Source organism: Eutrema salsugineum, unplaced genomic scaffold, assembly GCF_000478725.1.
Source record: "Eutrema salsugineum unplaced genomic scaffold, Eutsalg1_0 scaffold_3, whole genome shotgun sequence".
NCBI classification, from domain to species: domain Eukaryota; kingdom Viridiplantae; phylum Streptophyta; class Magnoliopsida; order Brassicales; family Brassicaceae; genus Eutrema; species Eutrema salsugineum.
The window spans coordinates 9,182,877-9,203,324 of NW_006256756.1; the positions used below are offsets into that span (position 1 = coordinate 9,182,877).

The 20,448-nt window shown below is 35.6% G+C and overlaps 2 protein-coding genes across 2 annotated transcripts; both read left to right on the top strand.

Moving 5' to 3' along the window:
* Positions 1–7,512: 7,512 nt before the first annotated feature.
* Positions 7,513–8,952, top strand: LOC18014580. The gene is made up of 2 exons (XM_006397113.2): positions 7,513–7,737; positions 8,169–8,952. The coding sequence occupies exon 2, from the start codon at positions 8,172–8,174 to the stop codon at positions 8,766–8,768; it is 597 nt and encodes a 198-aa protein (XP_006397176.1). The 5' UTR covers positions 7,513–7,737; positions 8,169–8,171; the 3' UTR covers positions 8,769–8,952.
* Positions 8,953–14,315: 5,363 nt separating this feature from the next.
* On the top strand, positions 14,316–15,169 carry LOC18014581 (gibberellin-regulated protein 3). Its single transcript, XM_006397114.2, has 3 exons — positions 14,316–14,452; positions 14,549–14,603; positions 14,866–15,169. The coding sequence occupies exons 1-3, from the start codon at positions 14,390–14,392 to the stop codon at positions 15,045–15,047; spliced, it is 300 nt and encodes a 99-aa protein (XP_006397177.1). The 5' UTR covers positions 14,316–14,389; the 3' UTR covers positions 15,048–15,169.
* The last annotated feature ends 5,279 nt before the right edge of the window (positions 15,170–20,448 follow it).

Below are 20,448 nucleotides of genomic sequence, written 5' to 3' on the forward strand. Positions count from 1 at the left end.
ATAATCAAACAAAGATCCCAGAACAGTTGGAATCATCCAATTCAGACCAGTAGGGAGTAAGATACAGCTTCCGGAAGATGCACCAACATTACGCGCATCCGAGAACTGAACGGCGAAGTACAAAGGTCACGGCGGACGGAGCCTTTCCGGACCAAATCAGCTTGCCCGGTCTTCATCAAAGTTTGAGATCTGTGAAAGACCTTTTCAGAACAGTAGGGGTCGCTCAATTCGGACGAGTAGTTTGAAAGAGAAAGTCTCCGGAGTTCACATCGGTCCAAACAGTTTATTTTCTGGTGATTTCGATGCGGTTCAAAGATGTGAAATCCAGGAAGACTTCCACTACCCAAGCTCCGACGGTTTCTTCACCAAAGTTCGAGTTTATTGAGTCACCTTGACTAGGGAACTGGTCTCAGAGCATTTGGAGTCGTGGGTCGAAAGTTACTGCTTCCGGAAAGCGACATGGTCGATACGGGCCCAAATATGTTGCGATACGCGCTAAGTGTTTCTTCAGGGCTCGGCATCATTACCTCGACATCGGCCAAGTCAAGGCTCATATTTTGGAAGTATCCTGAGCTAGGCCTCGTACTGATACCTCGGCACGTTGGGATCAAGGCATGCACACGTAAGAATGGAGCTGGACACGACTAAGTGTTGAACATGCACCTCGGTGTAGCGACCTCGGCGTGCATGCCGGACCCTGTTCGCTCAAATCCCTCGACTACCAAGCGCCTCGGCATTTCATGCCGAGGTCCATTGTCACAAACCCAGAATCAAGAACAAAGCTGCCCAAGAATACACACGTGAAGATGGATCAAAGACTAGGGTTCATGCATGTTCTTGACGTGTTCTTCACGAGATCTTCATTTGGATCTAGACTCACGTGCACTCCTCGACATGAAGACCTCGGCTTCACTCTCCGACACACCGTGGCATCACCCATCAACCCAAGATCGCGGTTCAGTACCCGGTTTGTTCCGGGCTGACCCGCGACACTTTACCTTTGCTATATATACATTTTGAGACTAAAAACCTAATCATCTTATCTCTTATCTGTTTTTAGCTTTAAGAACTTGCCTCTTTGGTGACACTCGATCATTCTAATCCGATATCTCGTTTTTGCATGAAAAATCTTGTTCTTTCTTTATTTCCTTTATCATCTAACATTAAACTCCTCATCATGACCAGCTACACGTCTTGCAAAGGACTTAGTGAGCTCGTTATGATTAGTGAGTAGTCGTTTAAGCGGCTTTAGATGAGTAGATTAGGGTGCTTTCAAGGTAGATTAGTGGGTTTAGGTGTCTAGTTTTGCATGTTTCATTCTTTAACCGACGAGATCTCTAGGCTGGATCCAAGCACATCACTTGAGGTTCAGATCCGAGACATATCTCGCATCAAAAGTGTTTGTAGAAATGTCTGAACCACTCGGTTAAGGGTTTAAGAGCCTTTCATCGCGAGAGTGATAGTTCGTTCTCTTAAATGACATTTTTGAACTGATTCTTATTGCTGATTGATTCGATGCTTCTCAAAAGACATTTTTGGTATGAAGGAGGATCAGTTTAGATGCTTAATACTTTCATGAGAAGATTAACATGCCTTGAGTTCAAAGTTAAATGAAACCGCTTGATGTTTTGATTCATTAACCAACTAGTTGAACTTGGAAGCACCCGAGTCAAGTATCTCGTCTAAAGTCCCTTGCTTTATTACATATTATCATCATCTGAATCGTTTAGTTATTATTTGCATCCTGTCTCTGTTTAGATCTAATCATTTGCTTTACCTTTCATGCTTAATCGTTTGTTACTTAGCTTAGTTCAAAACCTTCACCTTTTGTCTTGACTTAAATGAACAAACATCATAGTCTAGTGTCTCGTTGACTTGTTTGGATTGATACCTCTTTGTGCTACTTCGACAAAGGGGATTGATAGCCCTGAGACCTAAAAAGTCTTATCTATCAGTCTCGACTGCGCCCGCGTCCGCGTTCAGTTCTATTATTTTGAACGGATGACGCAACATTCGCTTCAGGGAATGGCGAAGATCCAGTTAGACGAGTTTGATGGTTTAACATCACGAGCTGATTATTTTGTTCAGCTACAAGGAAGACTTGAATCAACTCCGAGTAAGTGGTGTAACCTTTTGCCCGGTATTGTTGTTGCAGGATTTCATTTCCAGGATGAAATGTTTGGAGAGTTTTTTTGATCATGTTGAAATCACTTACCTCCTGTCCACAAAACATCATCCTGGAAGTAATTCCGAACATCGTGGAATTATATTCACCAACACTTTTGTAATCCTGGAACCAGAGGTTCAACCACTCATGTTTGGCTTTCGGTTAGATCACATATTTCTGGTGATCAAACCTATCTTTGAGAGATTTCCAAAGATCTGCAGGATCTTCTCTCGTGATGTATTCCTCTTTTAAACTATTATCGATGTGGTGGAGCAAAAATATCATGACTTTCGCATTTTTCTCATCTCATGTCGTTTCCAACTTAGCGATGGTATCGAGAAGCCTGTTTCCCCTTAGATGCATTTTTTCACCTATTGCCCATGACATGTAATTTTTACCAGACACATCAAGGGCAAAGATTTCGAGCTTCGCTAAATTTGACATGATAACTGTATGTATATCATAAATTTAGCGAAAAATTCAATTTAAATTTTGTTTTTAAAAAAAATATGATAAAAACTTTTGAATATGCGTATATTATAAAAATATATACTTAAGCAATATAAAGGTAGAACCTTCTATATGATTGAGGAGGCAGAGCCTACCATAATTTTTAACGAGGAGGCATAACCTTTCATTCCATATATAAAACAAGGAGGAGGTATAACCTTCCACTCCATATATATGATCGGAGGAGACATGTTTTCCATATGATCATATGATTGTGAAGGCATAGCTTATCATAAAGATCAGTTCGGGGAAGGCAGAGCCTATCATCCCGTAAACTTGAAAATAAATTGAACATAAATTTAAATCAACAGCTCGGGGAAGGCAGAGCCTATCATCCCGAAATAAATTAAACTTGAAATAAATTAAACATAAATTAAATCTTACCTCATTGGATATAAAAATGGATTAAGAGGCGCTCGTGCTGATAACGTGATGTATACTTATGTGTGTGCTATATATTAAAAAAAAGTGAAAGACTGAGTGGAGAGACGATATGAGGAGAAGAAGTTTTCTATTATTTTTCACTTGCTTTACTTACAAATGAGAGAAGTTCTCTATTTATAAGAGAAACAAAATTTATTAAATGTTGTGAACATAAGGTGGTGAGAAACCACACGTTTGGTAAAATATGTGGTGGGTAATCACTCTATTATTTAACATAGATGTGATTTTTTAAAAAGTGTAACGAATATTCTAGCTAATTGTCTGAAATAAATACACAGTCCATCCTGGGTCCAGTTTTATTTTGTGCTGGGTCACAATTCGACCGTTTAAACAAGCTAGTACGGTTTTTGTTTTGAAACCATTCTGATTTGCTTAAGTGGTATCTAATTTTGTTGACTCGAGGTGGGACATTCCGTTGTTTGGTTGGGTTCGTTTAGGATAAAAAAAATTGCATTTAATAATCATGAAACAAATTATAATTCACCAACTAACCAAAAAAAATCTGACATGATATTCTCTGTATATTCTGTATTAATACTTTTACATTTTTTCTTTATTTCCTCTTTCTCTCTCTTTCTTTTCTCCTCTCTCTTTCCTTCATTCTCTCTCTTTCCTTCGTTTTCTCACACAGTGCTTCATCCTCTCTCTTTCTTTCGTTCTCTCACACAGTGCTCCACATTTTTCTTTGCACCAAAAAATTACAAAAAAAATTTCAATTTCCACCAGATTTATATATTTTTCCCCCTTGATTCTCCTTCTCTCTTCCCACAAAATTTTCCCTTGTCTTTTCAAATAATCCCCAACTAGTTTAATATTGGTGTAATCTATTAAATTTTCCTTTCTTATTTTACTTATCTCGTCTCCCCGTCTATTATACTTATCAAATCCATACTATTTTGTATTTTTTGTATTTTGATCAATGTAAATATTTGTAATATTCAAATCAAATCCTAATATGTAATGTATTCAAAAAAGTCGGCCTATAAATAAAACACATAAATTGTCTATATTAACTTAGCCATGTTCTACCTGCAACATAATTTTCCCTCTTTTGTACCACTGAAGATGATGATATAGAGAAAAAAATTAATATAAAATACAGATAAGTAGATTAACTGATTTTGTCAATAGTTTCTTGATAAAATATTTTTACTTCCCAAAATCAGTTAAAAAATATTTTGACTCTCTAATATTTTTGTATGAATAGACCTGTTATAGTATTTATTAAATATAGACTTTCTATGTTATTAGTGTCATTATTGACATATGAAAAAATATGGGTTTGTTTTCTGAAATTAAAGTCATTTTAGACTTTAATAGTAGTGTATATGAATTCAAAATAGAATTGTTATTGATAAAAATAGACTTGTTATATTATTGGTGATACTATTCATGTATGAAAAAAAATATGTAAGTTTTCAATAATTCAAATAATGTTAGACATGAAATAAATTAGTATTTTATGTAATTATACAGGATTGAATTAACTAATAAGATGTTAATAATAGAAGAAATAAAATCTATGGGGTAACAACTTGTACAGTAGATAGACTGTCTATATGTGTGTCAAAGAGGATAGAACGTCCAAAAAGCTGGTCAATTGTTATTTGCTTAATTTTAGTATATTCATGACTATATTCTTAATACTTTATTGAGATTTGGTTATTCACTTAATTGACCCTTAGGATAATCGATTTTTTGGATGTTTTCTTCATAAAATAAATTTCATTGTGGAACAAATTTTATATCGGTTTTGTTGCATTATTTGTTTGTTGTTTGTTTTTTAATTAGCAAACTAGATTTTAACCCTGTGCGTCCGCACAGGAATGTTTTATTTTTTATTTCTAATATAAGTTGCATTTATTTTTTTGTTTAGATATAATTTTTTTTGTTATTTATTTTTTTAAATCAAAAAATTATTATCATATTTTAATTTTAAACAGTAAAATTTGTATATTAGTAGAATAAGATTATGCGTTAATTAAGTATACATGATGTAATGTTAATTATAAACTTTATTATTATGTGAATTTAGATTTACACATAAACAAGCTATATATCTATGAATTTGTTAATCCATCTGTTTAGTTGTCTTAAATCATTTTTAATATCTTACATGTTTTGAGAAACTAAACCGTATAACACTATAATTATAAATGTGTAACCTTATAATTATATATTTACAAATATGGAATATTTGGACCAATTGATTTAGAAAAAAATATAATAATATATTTATTTACTATTTGTGCTATTAAAAAAATGTATATATATATATATAAATTGGTTAACCTGTTAGTTTTATTGTCTCCAATAATCTTAATATCTTACATGTTTTAATAAATTAACTCATGGACCTTAAGTATATATATATATATATATAACTCTAATCAGTTCGTTCATATTATTGTATAATATAAATATTTATTAATCTGAAATATTTGATATTTTAGAACGATTGATTACGATAAAATACGATAACATATTTATTTACTATGCATTTTTATAAAAATATATTTAAATTTAAAATTTTAAATTAAATCTAACCTGTATTTAAGAAATTCTAAAGTATTAAAATTATTATCTAAATTTTTGTAATAAAATTTAATTATAATTTTTTAAAATTTTTTCGAATTTAAATTAAATTGAATGCAAATTTTTATAATTAAATTTAATTAAATTTCTAATGTTTTGAAATTTAAATTAAAAATAACCTAGATTTTAGGAAACCTAAAAATATCTAAATTAATAACTAATTTTTGGAAATTAAATATAAAAACTAGATTTTAACTCCGTGCGTCCGTACGAGAATGTTTTATTTTTTAATTTCTAATATAAGTTGCATTTATTTTTTTGTTTAGATATAATTTTTTTTTGTTATTTATTTTTTTAAATTAAAAAAATTGTTATCATATTTTAATTTTAAACAATAAAATTTGTATATTAGTAGAATCAGAGTATGCATTAATTAAGTATACATGATCTAATGTTAATTATAAACTTTGTTATTATGTGAATTTAGATTTACATATAAACAATTTATATATCTATGAATTTGCTAATCTATCTGTTTAGTTGTCTTAAATTATTTTTAATATCTTACATGTTTTGACAAACTAACCCGTATAAGATTATAATTATAAACGTGTAACCTTATAAATATTTACAAATATGAAATATTTACAAATATGAAATATTTGGACCAATTTATTATGAAAAAATATAATAAGATATTTATTTACTATTTGTGCTATTAAAAAAATGTATATATATATATATAAACTGATTAGTTTAATTGTCTCAAATCATCATAATATCTTACATGTTTTAATAAATTAACTCATAGACCTTAAGTATATATATATAGATATATATATATATATATATAAACTCTAATCAGTTCGATCATATTATTGTATAATACAAATATTTTTTAATTTCAAATATTTGATATTTTAGACCGTTTGATTATGATAAAATACGATAAACTATTTATTTACTATGCATTTTTATAAAAATATTATTTAAATTTAAAACTTTTAAATTAAATCTAATCTGTATTTAAGAAATTCTAAAGTATTAAAATTATTATCTAAATTTTCGTAATAAAATTTAATTATAATTTTTTTTAGAATTTTTGAGTTTAAATTAAATTGAATGCAAATTTTTGTAATTAAATTTAATTTAATTTTTAATAATTTGAAATTTAAATTAAAGATAACCTAAATTTTAGGAAACTTAAAAATATCTAAATTAATAACTAAATTTTGGAAATTAAATATAAAAATAAAATAAAATAAAATAATTTTGGGAATTTTTGGAAGCAAATATTAAAAGTGTTTCTGTTTTAATATAATAGATAAAATAAAATATCATAAAAAAACTTTGGGAGTGTTTGGAAGCAAATACAAAAAGTGCTTCTGTTTTAATAAAATAGATAGACTGTTTTAGTTTAGTTAGGATTTAGATTAGATTCAGTTTCTAGACCAAAAAAATTATAGTAAAAATAAAAATTTAATACTCCCTCTATTTCACAAAAAGTGTTATTTTAACATATTTTACACATATTAAGAAAATTAGCAAAAGTTTTACATTAGCTCTTTTTTTAATTCATATATTTAAAAATAAGGTTAAAATTGAATTTTTATTTAATATTTTGCATTAGAAATATAAAATGATACTCTTTGTAAAACAAAATTAAAATTCTATAATGACACTTTTCAGAGGAAATAATTTTTAGTATATTGTAGATTTTTATATTTATTAATCAAAAATATAAAATATATTTTAAATATTAATTAGTTCCGTTAATTCTATTCGGTTTCTTAAGTGTCTGTGCTACAGCAATGCTTTTTCTCGATTAAAAATTTCGGTTCGGCTTTAAGAATTTTGTTCGGTTCGGTTCGGTAATTTCACCCAATCCTGACTGTTCGACACAACGCAAAGGCACAATTTCTGAAAGCGACCTCATTTTTGAGCTTTCATCTCTTAACAAAAATGGTTGGTTCCTATATTGATCACCGTTTCAGACTCGTGTACTTGACTCGGTTGCACATCTGACTCAGTGATTCGAATTTCTCCGGCGACCGAGTTAAGAGTACATCCTCGGACTCCAGGTACCTTTCCCCACTCCGATTCACCAACTTTCCAATCATGAAAATCGTTTTGACCTTGCGGCATTCATTGGTGACCTCGATCGTCGTTTCAAATTCATCAATACTGTGATTTTTTTTTTCGTTTAGTTTAGATTCACGAGTTCGATTAGTTCTGGGATTTTCATGGTTTCCCGAAATTTAGGATTTTCGTTACTAATAGCTTCTGAACTGGTTTAGTGTGTTTTATTGAGAAGAGTAGAATTTCCATTTTCTTATTACATATTCTGTTTCTCTGCTTTAGATTTTGTTCTGCAACAATTCGTATGATTGCATTTGCGATTGAGAACTATAACATCTTCAGTTACTATCTAGCTTCACTGTTCTTGATGGGATTCAAAACCATTCATCGGGTTTCATTGTTTAAGAGCTTGATTACGCGATTGCTGAAACAGGAGATGTTAGGAAGCTCTCTAGCATCACCTTTGGCAACATTTGGTTCATACACAGATGTTTTACTACCATTGAGCATGAACTCGTCGCATCATGGTGTGGCTAGAGTAAGGACATCTCGTGTTTCTTTGCAAAAGAAGTGGATAGTGTTTTGTTCAGCAGCACAAGCTGAAACCTCTAGTAAAGATCCAAAGACATGGGAAGAATGCAAAGAAGCTCTGTCTTGTTTTGATTTTAATGTAGAGGAGCAAGACAAGATACTAGGAAAAGCTTTTGGTCATCTCCACTCGCCGTACTGGACGGAAGAACGAATGAAAGAGAACCCAAAGGTGGAAACTTTGAATCAGATACTTGAGTTTCTTAGAAGTCTCGGTTTATCAGACGAAGATCTGCACAAGGTGATGAAGAAATTCCCGGAAGTACTCGGTTGTAGCCTAGAAGATGAGATGAAACCCAACATTGGGATCTTGGAGAATCAGTGGGGGATTACGGGTAAGTCACTGCGAAATCTGTTGCTTCGGAATCCGAAAGTGTTGGGGTACAATGTGGATTGTAAAGGAGATTGTGTTGCTCAATGCACTCGGTGTTGGGTTCGGTTTTAATTCATTGGGGCTTCATGCAAAATGATCATTGATGTTTTACTTTAGCGTGTTAGCTTACAATAAGAGTAAAATTTTGATTTGTATCTAGTCCCTCCATCTTCTTGTTCCGTCACAACGATTTGAATAAACAATCATTGATCATTGATCCTTGATTTATTAAGTACCAATGTGGATACTTGCACTAGTTTGTTCTCAATCTCAAATTTTAATTTTTTTTGGAATTAAGTAAATACCTATAGAGCAGAATGTCTCTGTACTTAGTAAAAACAGAGTTTTTTGCTTCAAAGACTGGACCTCGTATTGATAGGTCACAAGAGACCAAAGATGAATTGGGCCTGGTGAAACACGTCAAGCCTATAAACTCTCAAAATGCAACTTCAAATTTTCCCGCCAACGGTCTTAATGAAGATAAACAGTCAAAAACAAAATCAAAAGTAGAGACACATTATACGGTTTCAGCTCAGGCCATATAGTTTAACACGAGGCTCTAGGATCGAGCACTGGCGATTAAGGCTACGTGTTCCTTTCTTTGTTGCTTTTCTAGGATCGAGCACTGGCGATTAGAACCCACGGAGGCGGTTCATGGAACGATGGCAAGCTCAACTCTTTGAACACCAGCACCAGCTTCAACAGCTCCGGACACAACACCAATACTAGCATCAACACCTGATTCTCAAGCTTCACAGAGCCAGAGCCGTGTTGAGATGAATGGAGTTGGATTTTCACCGGCGCCGCCTCAGCATCCTGCAACACTTTATTTGCATTCAAATCTCGGTCAATAGAGTACGCCGTCTCCTCAGATCATTGTCGCGTCACCTATGAATCTCTCTTATTGTGTGACCATTCGTCTCAACTTCACCAACTATCTGCTGTGGAAGACTAAGTTTGAACACTGGCTCTCCAGCCAGAAATTCGTAGGTCACGTCACCGGTGGTACTCCAAAGCCTCCTCCTTCCGTGGTGGTGAGGTATGGTAACAATTTTTTTGACGCCTCAAACCAGATCTCCTCGCTTGGCTTCAGAACGACCAGACAGTTCTTGCTTAGCTGTTTGGATCTATGTCAGAGGATGTATTTTGGTCTGTCTACGGTCTGCAGACTTCTCACGAGGTATAGGTCGCTTTGGCTAAGAAATACAATAAGATTTCTACATCTAGGAGATATGACCTTCAGCGGTGTTTGCAAACTGTTTCAAAAGTAAGAAAGTCCATGACTGACTACTTGAATGAGATTAAGTTGATCTTTGACTAGCTCGATTCAATAGGCTGTCCTGTAGATGATAATGAGAAGATTTATGGGATGTTGAATGGCCTGGGAAGAGAATATAAGTCCATTACTGTGGTCATTGAAAACTTTATGGATTCTTTTCTTAGTCCAACGTTTGAAGATGTTACAGTCAAGCCTATTAACTTCGATGAGAAGCTTCAGGTTTATGCATCTCAAGCGGCTTGTGACACCACATCTGGCCTTTGAAACAGTCTGTGGTGGCTTTACTAACCGTGGACAAGGCAGCAACGGTGGCAGAGGCTATACAGGTCGTGGTGACAGCTCAGGCCGTGGTGATGGTGCAGGTCGAGGTTCTTTTTCCACAAGAGGAAGAGGTTTTCCGCAGCAGTCCTCTACCAACTCCTCTTCTTCTGATGGCTCTCGGCCTACTTGTCAACTCTGCAACAAATATGGACATGCAGCCTACAACTGCTTCAAAACGTTTTGATCAGAATTTTCAGGCTCCTGACTACAACAATGCTATTGCTGCGATGAAGATCTCTGATCAGCCACCTCAATCAGGTCAGGAGTGGTATCCAGACACGGGAGCTACTGCTCATGTCACCAACTCCTCTTCACAGCTGCACTCTTCACAGCCCTACACTGGTGATGATGCAGTTATGGTTGGTAATGGAGAATACTTACCGATTACTAACATTGGTTCTCCAGTTCTGCCAAGTCTCAATGGTAAGTTACCTCTTAACGATGTTCTTGTGTGTCCTGGGATAACTAAGCTTCTATTATCGGTCTCCAAACTTACGGTTGATTATCTTTGCTGCTTTGAATTTGATTCTCATGGTGTTGTTGTTAAGAACAAACAGACAAGGCAGTTGTTGATCCAATGACATAAGGACTTGCACGTGTTGAATAAGGGCCACTCTCAAGCTTTGTTCTCTGCAAGACATCAAGCAACTAGTGATGCGATGTGGCACATGAGGCTAGGTCATCCGCGTCAAGACATTCTTCAACACCTTGCTCGGAATAAAGCCATAGTAGTCCATAAGCATAGATCCACTCTGTGTGATGCCTGCAGTTTAGGGAAAAACTGCAGACTTCCATTCTTGTCTTATGATTTTGTCTCTTCTAGGCCTTTAGAAAGAATACATTGTGATCTCTAGGGCCCTTCTCTTGTTATGTCTTCTCAAAGCTTTAGATATTTTGTCATTTTTATTGACAAATTTTCTCGATACACTTGGTTTTATCCACTTCGAATGAAATCAGATTTCTATTCAATCTTTATTTTGTTTCAAAAGTTGGTTGAAAATCAATTACAACAGAAGATTGCAATGTTTCAATGTGATGGAGGAGAGTGAATTCACTAGTAATCAGTTTGTCGCACACTTGGCAAACTCAGGCATCAAACAACTCATCTCATGCCCACACACCTCAGCAAAATGGACTTTCTGAGAGAAAACACATACATATAACTGAACTGGGACTTTCAAAGATCTTTCAAAGCAAGGTTCCTGCAACTCTTTGGGTCAAAGCTTTTCTTCACATCTGTCTACTTGAGAAATATTCTTCCCTCCTCAGTGTTGCAGGATAACAAAAGTCCTTTTGAATTTCTTGTTGGAAAACCACCTGTGTTGCACAAGTAGAATCAAACTTCCCTCCATTGTCCTCGTCTAAATTTATTATCTCTTCTGTAAAACCTCATCCTCACCCTATGCAAACGAGGTTGAAATCTGGCATTGTCAAGCCTAATCCCAAGTATGCATTACATTCTGTCAAGACGAATTATCCTGAGCGTAAAACTGTCAAATCAGCCCTCAAGAATCCTGGTTGGACTAATTCAATGAAGGATGAAATTGACACTCTTAAAGAGACAGGAACATATGAGTTAGTTCCTCCAGATCCTACGGTTCAGCCTTTGGATTGCAGATGGGTCTTTCGAACTAAGTTTCGCTCTGATGGATCTTTAGAAAAACTTAAGGCTCGTCTAGTTGCCAAGGGAAATGAGCAATCAGAAGGAATAGACTACCTAGAAACGTACAGTCCTGTAGTTCGTACAGCAACAGTGAGATGGGTTCTAAATGTGGCAACAGTTCACCAATGGGACATCAAGCAACTAGATGTCAAAAACACATTTCTTCATGGCGATTTAACTGAAGAGATTTACATGCTTCAACCCCCAGGGTTTCAAGATCCAGACAAACCTCATCATATATGCAAGTTGAAGAAGGCTATATATGGTCTTAAACAGGCTCATCGGGCCTGGTTTGATAAGTTCAGTTCATGATCTTTTGAACTTTGGCTTCATTGCACCATCGGTGATCCTTCATTGTTTGTCTATAAGAAAGGGAAAGAAATCATGTATCTTCTACTCTATGTATATGACATGATAGTCACTGGAAGTAACAACGATCTGATCAGAACTCTTCATGATTTTCTCTCTGCAACTTTCTGGATGAAAGATATGGGTCCTCTGCACTATTTTTGGGGAATTCAGGCTCATTTTCACAGTGACGACTTGTTTCTGAATCAAGAGAAATATGTCAGTGATCTTCTGATTATTGCAGGAATGAAGGATTGTACTCTGATGCCAACACCTCTTCCTTTTATGCTAAACAAAGTTCCAGATCAAGATGAACTCTTCCCTGATCCTACATATTTTTGAAGTCTAGCTGGAAAATTGCAGTATCTTAGCTTGACTAGGCCAGACATTCAGTTTTCTGTAAACTATGTCTGTCAGAAAATGCATCAGCCATCTGTTGCACACTTTACCAATCTGAAGAGAATCTTACGGTATTTGCAAGGAACAATGCAAATGGACGTAAATCTTTTCTTCAACACTGATCTTACCCTGCATGCCTACAGTGACAGTGAGTAGGCAGGATGCAAGGAAACAAGACGTTCTATGGGTGGTTTTTGCACATTCCTTGGCTTCAATATCATCTCGTGGTCAGCAAAAGACATCCTACAACTTCAAAATCATCGACTGAGGCCGAGTATAGATTACAGTCTATTGCTGCTACTGAGTTGAAATGGATCGCTTCTCTCTTGCAAGAAATGGGTATTCAACTTCTTTCAACCCCTGAGATGTATTGTGATAACCTCTCAGCCGTTTATCTCATAGCAAACCCGAGAATGCACAATCACACTAAGCATCTTGACACTGATTTTCATTATGTCCGTGAAAGAGTGTCTCTCGGCTTTTTGGTGGTGAAGCAGATTCCGGCAATTCAGCAGCTCGCCGACATCTTCACCAACTCTCTTCTGCATGCAGCTTTCTCTGATATTTTTTTTCAAACTTGGTGTAGAACCTCTCCAAGTTTGAGGGGGTGTATAGAGCTGTCTCTATACTTAGTAAAAACGGAATTTTTACTTCAAAGACTGGACCTCGTGTTGATGGGTCATAGGAGACAGAAGATAAACTGAGCCTGGTGAAACACGTCAAGTTCATGAATTCTCAAAATGTAATTTTAAGTTTTTTCGCCAACGGCCTTAATGAAGATAATAATGAACAGTCAAAGACAGAGTTAAAAGCAGAGACACATCATTCGGTTCCAGCTCAGGCCATACAGCTTGGTAACAGATTCGAGGTTCTAGGATCGAGCAGATTCGAGGTTGTATGATCGAGCACTGATGATTAGGGCTACGTGTTTTTTTCCTTGTTGCTTTTTTGGTTTTTCTATATAATGTAAAAACTGATCTTTGTTGCTTTTTTTAAGTTTTTAGAAATAAAAGTTCAAAAGTTTTAAGCTAAGGTATATTCCGTTTCAGCGGTCATCGTAGGTTAACGATTCTTTTCGTTTGGTCCTCTCTCGAGAGACGAATGGACTTGGGCCACTTTCCTTCAATAGGTCAGACTACTAAGAAAAAAAAAGAACAGAGATCAAAAGTTTACACGCGTTACTAACTCCATTGTTGATTCACTCGTCTCCATTCTAATGTAAACAAGTGACACGAGTGCACCTTGATAATATACGCGTGTGAAAAGCAAAAGCATGAATCGTATGATGTGTTGAGAAACTAGAGAGCTCGTATGTGACGTAATTACTATTTTCCACGAGATGGTCATTGCCATTGGGTGCCATGTGGTTTCTTGTTCGCTGCCATGTTTATATCCTTCCACATCATCCTCTTCACGCACTCACTAATACACTTACATAGTTACATCTCTAAAGTCCAAAGACATCAATCGAAACAAACAAAATTATTAAATATCAATGTTTCCACATAGTTAATTATCTGGATGTTTACATTGATTAATACAATAAAATATTTGGATACCCTCTATAAATATACCAAAGAGGTTTAATTTATATTCATGTGGTAGCTAATATACCAAATAAGAAAGTCCGAGAAAATAGCTTTATATCCTGCACAACAAAAAGAAATTGCCTGCTTTTCGGATATGGCAATCTTTCGAACGAAAGTGCTTCTGTTACTTATCCTCTTCTGTCTCACCACATATGAGGTTCATCACTTAATGTTGTTTAAATCATATATATTATATTTAATTAATTCATGTGTATGATAATGACCATGATGATGGTATGATCATTCTCTTCAGCTTCACCTTCACGCTGCTGAAGGCGCGGAGGTTGGTGAAGGCATAATTAAAATCGGTACGTAACCCTAACATGCAAAGTATTTTAATGTTTACATGACCTTGTTTGCGGCAATGATCATTAATAGCCACCAACACAACTAAAAATCAGGTTTTTTTGGGAATCTAAATAAAAAGTTATAAATTTTTGGTTTTAAACGTCCATTTACCTTTCTTAGCCATGGCCGGGCCTACCAACAACAGTGATTGGTAACACAAGCTAACGTTGTTTGTTTGTATGTTGTGGTTTATAGTTTGAAATATATATGTGTTAAGTGTAGATTGTGGTGGGAGATGCAAAACTAGATGCAGCAAATCGTCGAGAACGAATCTGTGCTTGAGAGCGTGCAACAGTTGTTGTTCACGCTGCAACTGTGTGCCACCTGGGACACACGGAAACCACCACCTTTGCCCTTGCTATGCCTCCATAACCACTCGTGGTGGCCGCCTCAAGTGCCCTTAATCTACTTAATTATAAACATATGTACCCATGTATGTATATTTGAGAGAGCTGGTACTCTTATGTTTTGAGAGGACAATAAAATGTGGGCCGTCTATTAACTTGGACGATCTAATTTTAGGTTACTTATAGAGGTCTGGGTCGGTCCTCGGCACACTTAGTACTTATCCTGTATGTAAAAAGAAGTAATATCTATAGAGGTTATATCCATGTTGTTATACTGAAGGAATTTCAACTTCCGAAATGAGAGTTGAATTCGAAGAGACAAAATGAAGCTTTAGATAGGCAAAAAACAAAGTATAGTCAAATTGTATAACAAAATCAAGGAGAGATTATATAAATTCTTTCTTTCGAACATAATTTTAGAGTTTTTGATTTTTTAAAAAGTAAATAAGATTCACAAACCGCGACATGCAAGATGAGGTTTATATAAACTAAAAGCAAAATGATAATATTCCATTTATCTTTTAGTCTTTCTTCACTTTCGTTTTTTAGGTACGAGTTTGTAACGAGTGAGAGAGAGAGAGATTGCGATCAAATTTGGGGTGAGAAAAGCTTGAGAGGACATCACATGTGCTCACACCAATTCTTTTAAAATGGTAATCCGGTCGAATATAGTGGCTGTGTCTTGTATTCCTACACTAACGTAGAACCAATGGAATTAGTTAGCGAATTTCCTGTCAGTAAAGAAGGAAGTAGCTCAGAAAAACTGTAAACTAATCTTTTACGGTATTCAAAGTTGTTTTGATTTGGTTATTGATTCAGAAGATTATCACCACATGACAAGTGACATTAACCCTTTGATAGATCTCCAAAGGATTAATCCATCTCCCATTAGATTGTCGAATGGAGGACTTACGTGAGCAACCCAACATGGAACAATTTGTCTTGGGGAAAAGCTTATCTTGCATTGCATCATGTCCTGTGTTTTATGATCAATAACTATCCATCACTCTCATTTCCGGTTATTTACAAAACCTTTTTGTGTTATATATATGACCAATTAAGCTTCCGAGGATCTTGATTGTACAATAGGTGAAGAGCGTGATGGGGGTTTATCATTTTACGGTAGCACTTCTACCTCATGTGAGTCATGTTGGGAAGATAATGACTCGGGATTTATGGCATGGGAGAATGGGACATCCTTCGTAAAAGTCTTATCGTTACTTTCAGAAATTGGAGTTTACAAAAGTGGTGTTAGTATTTTGAGGAATATTTTAATGTTTGCTTTTAAACAAAACAAACTTGTATTCCCTTTTCGCAAATTTGGTTTTATTCATTAGGATGTGCGGGGACCATACCTAACAAAATCTACATCTGTATTTTCTTACAATCTATATATTTATTACAATCTATTGGTTTATGGTCGGTTTGCGTCCATAATTTGGCAGCATACCAAATTGGTTTGATTAAACCAGTAGTTATGAAAAATTGGTTCTTATAACTTCCATATATGAAGAGTTGTGACTCTTCAAATTGTGTCTCTTCAATATGTATATATATGAGACATTGCAGAGAGAATTGAGTGTCTGTTTACAGTTTGTGACTGTTGGTAAACAAAGAAATTACAGAGGAGAGAGAAAACGTTTTAGAGAGAGAAAGCTTGGAGAGATCAATTAGAAAGGCATTTGAACGGTGATAAATGATTGATTTCCATCTGTGATCTCTTCCCCGATCTCTGCATCCGTTTTCAGATTATACCGAATCATATTCATTGCTAAACCGGGCAAAGGTATGTTTTCGGTTTAAACGCTTCCGCATAAAACTCTTACATTGGTATCAGAGCCTTAGGATTCGGTTCTGGAATGAACACGTTCATAGTAATCATGAATTAAAACGGTTATGTGTCAGTCATACTTGTTCATGATGAATTGGAGAAAATGGTTAATGCTTAAATGATTGAAAATGGTGAATTCGTGAATATATAATGAAATGGATTGAAACTTTGCATATATATTCTTCATATAGACTTGAATGATTCTGGAAAATATCACTTTGAGAACCGCAATAGTTTGCATGAATTTCGAAAATTAGTGAGAAAAACCGAAACTATTGTTTCATCCATATCTCTCTATCTATAATTCGGAATTACGTGATTTTAGTTTTCGTGCATAGATATTGAAATTATCTTTCGATTGATATATAGAACGCATGATTTGGTTACGTATTTAGGGAGATATAAGGGTTGAAAGTTTCGAAATTTTTTTGCTGTTTAACAATCTCTTTGAAGAAGATGATGAACAGTACCCGCGAAAAAAGAAAAATTATTTTTTTTATTTTTTTTATTTTTTTATTTTTTTTTTTGGATCAATTTTTTTTATACATGTTTTATTTGTTAATTTATGTATAAAATACTTTGATCAAGTGGGAGTTCTAGTTTAGAACTTAAAATTTTGCATGGAACAAATTAATTTATTATAACAAAGTTTTGATATGGGTGATGATTGGGAACATAGTGAACTCTCGATCTCATATAAAAAATTAAGTTATTTTCTATTAGTTTGTGTTCATGGCAAAATTATATGTTATATGTTAAGAGTATGCAAAGAAAATAATGTCTCTAAGATGTTCAAGCAGGTATGTCGTCTGCTTGTAAGAACATCATTGCTGAGCTCAACCGAGGAGACAAATTGGATGGTGAAAATTACGATATTTGGTATCGGAAAGTCCAGTATGTCCTCGAGGAGCAAGAGGTTAAGGAGACTCTTTTCCATCACATGGAAGAGCCTAGCAGGGTACTACGGCTCAACATGAGAAAGATCTGCAGGCATATGTTGTCTGGAAAAGAAAGAATAGCATCGCTCGTATCACGTTGTTGAGTTGTATGCAAGATGATCTCATGTGTGAATTTGAAGAGTACGAAACTGTAAAAGGCATGTGGGAGGCCTTGAAAGATAAGTTTGGTGCCACATCGGCTACCAAACTTAGGAGACTTAATCAAAGGTTTAATGATTATAAGAAGCGCCCAAATCAATCGATGAGGCAGCATCTTAGAGTCATGTCAAACATGATTAGAGAGCTCAAAAATACTGGTCAGATTATGTCTAATGAACAGCAAGTCCAAGCGGTTCTCCGCTCGTTGCCTGAAAGTTGGGACCATATGAAGGTTCAGATGACGCACAATGAAAATGTGAAAACATTTGAAGATATATCACGTCATCTTGAGTTAGAGGATGAACGCTTAGAGGCTTCTAAATCCTTTAGCGAGGCCAACTTTGCAAGTTCAAACTCAGATTTGAAACGCAAGAAAGGTAACATGGGACACAAGGCACCCTACCAGTCTGAACTTAAGAGACAAAAGAAAGATGCCAAGCGTGGCAAGCGTGGAGGCAAGAAGGATAAGACCAAAATGAAGTGCTACAACTGTAGCTCATTGGGTCACTTTGCTCGTGAATGCACTGAGGCAAAGAAGGTATTATCCTTAAACTCTACTTGCAAATATGCTTATGTTTCTAGTTGTGTAATGCTTACAGAATCTCATCCTTCGTGGATTGTAGACTCAGGAGCAACAGACCACGTAGCTAGAAGTCGAGAAGCATTTGTAGAGTACCGACGGGTGCCTAAAGGTACAAGATGGTTATATGTGGGAAACAACTCCAAAGTTGCTGTTCAGGGTATCGGCACTTGCCAGCTACACATGCGTGGCGGAAAAACTCTCATATTACATGATGTCTTGTATGCTCCTGAAATCCGTCGGGACTTAGTCTCTGTTTTGGCTCTACTTAAGTTAGGATTTGGTTTGAACTTCCATGACATGTGTTTGCATATTTCTCTAGGGTCTGTGTTCTTTGGTTCTGGTTACGCTTGTGATGGTTTTATTGTACTTGATTGTACTACAAATGTTACTACTAGAAGTATATGTCACAAGTTCTGAAAATGTTGAAATGAATGTGTGGCATTCTAGACTTGGTCACATTGGAGTCAATCGAATGAATAGATTGGCTAGAGAAGGTCTTCTAGGCTCACTAGCCCGAATTGATCTTGACACATGTGAACCATGTTTGGCTGGAAAATCAATAAGAAAACCATTTGGAAAAGCGACTAGAGCTGAATTTCCATTGCAATTAGTTCATTCAGACATATGTGGTCCGATGAATGTGAGGGCGAGGCATGAAGCTTCATATTTCATCACTTTTATAGATGATTTCACTCGATTTGGGTATGTGTACCTAATTTCACATAAGTCAGAAGCACTAGAGTGCTTTAGACGATATATCATTTTGGTCGAGAATCAGTTAGAGAGGACGATCAAGTGTTTAAGAACGGATCGAGGTCGTGAATATCTATCTGAACAGTTCAAAAGACTGTGTGATGAAAAGGGTATTGTCAGACAATTGACTACCCCTTATACACCACAACAAAATGGTGTAGCGGAAAGAAGAAATCGAACTCTTCTTGAAATGGTTAGGTCTATGATGGCGCAGGCTAACCTTCCAATTTCATATTGGGGGGATGCATTACTGACTGCTGCCTATATACTTAACCTTGTGCCCTCCAAATCTGTTACTACTACTCCTTATGAATTATGGACGGGAAGAAAACCCGACCTAATGCATCTGAGACCTTGGGGGTCTGCAGCATTTGTTCGCGATATTTTCATCCTCATGGAAAATTGGGTCCTAGAGGAAAGAAGTGTATCTTCATAAGATACTCTGAGCATTCTAAAGGTTATGTCCTTATCGGCGAACAATCAGATGGAAGTGTAACAGAAATCGAATCACGAGATGTCACGTTCTTGGAAAATGATTTTCCTAGAAGGGGAGAGGTTGATAAAGGACTCCATCTCGAAGAGATAGTAGAGACAACTAGTGTTCCTTCTACTAACCAATTCATGGAAGTTGATGAAAGTTCACATGAACTATCACAACTTAGTGGGAGAGAGACATTGGTTGGTGATTCCTCTATGGAGGAAGCACAAGAGTGTGAGCTACGTAGAAGTAACCGTGGAAAAGTTCCTAGACGTTGTTTTGAGATTGAAGGGGAAGCTTTTATGGTTGCTCTACATGATAATCAAGAGCCTAGATCAGTTCAAGAGGCTCTCTCTTGCCCAAACTCAGTTGAATGGAATAGTGCAATAGGAGAAAAATTAGAATCTATGAAAGTTAACCATGTCTGGGACTTGGTTGATCTTCCGCCTGAACGTCGAGCAATCGGAAACAAATGGGTTTTCAAGATCAAACGTAAGGCGGATGGATCCATAGATAGGTACAAGGCTCGCTTAGTAGCGAAAGGATATACCCAACAGGAGGGTATAGATTATGAGGAAACGTTTTCACCTGTGGTGAGGTTTGCCTCAATTCGCCTTATTTTAGCTATAGTTGCCGGACTAGACTTAGAATTGCATCAGATGGACGTTAAGACTGCATTTCTTAACGGGGAACTAGAAGAAGATATTTACATGCAA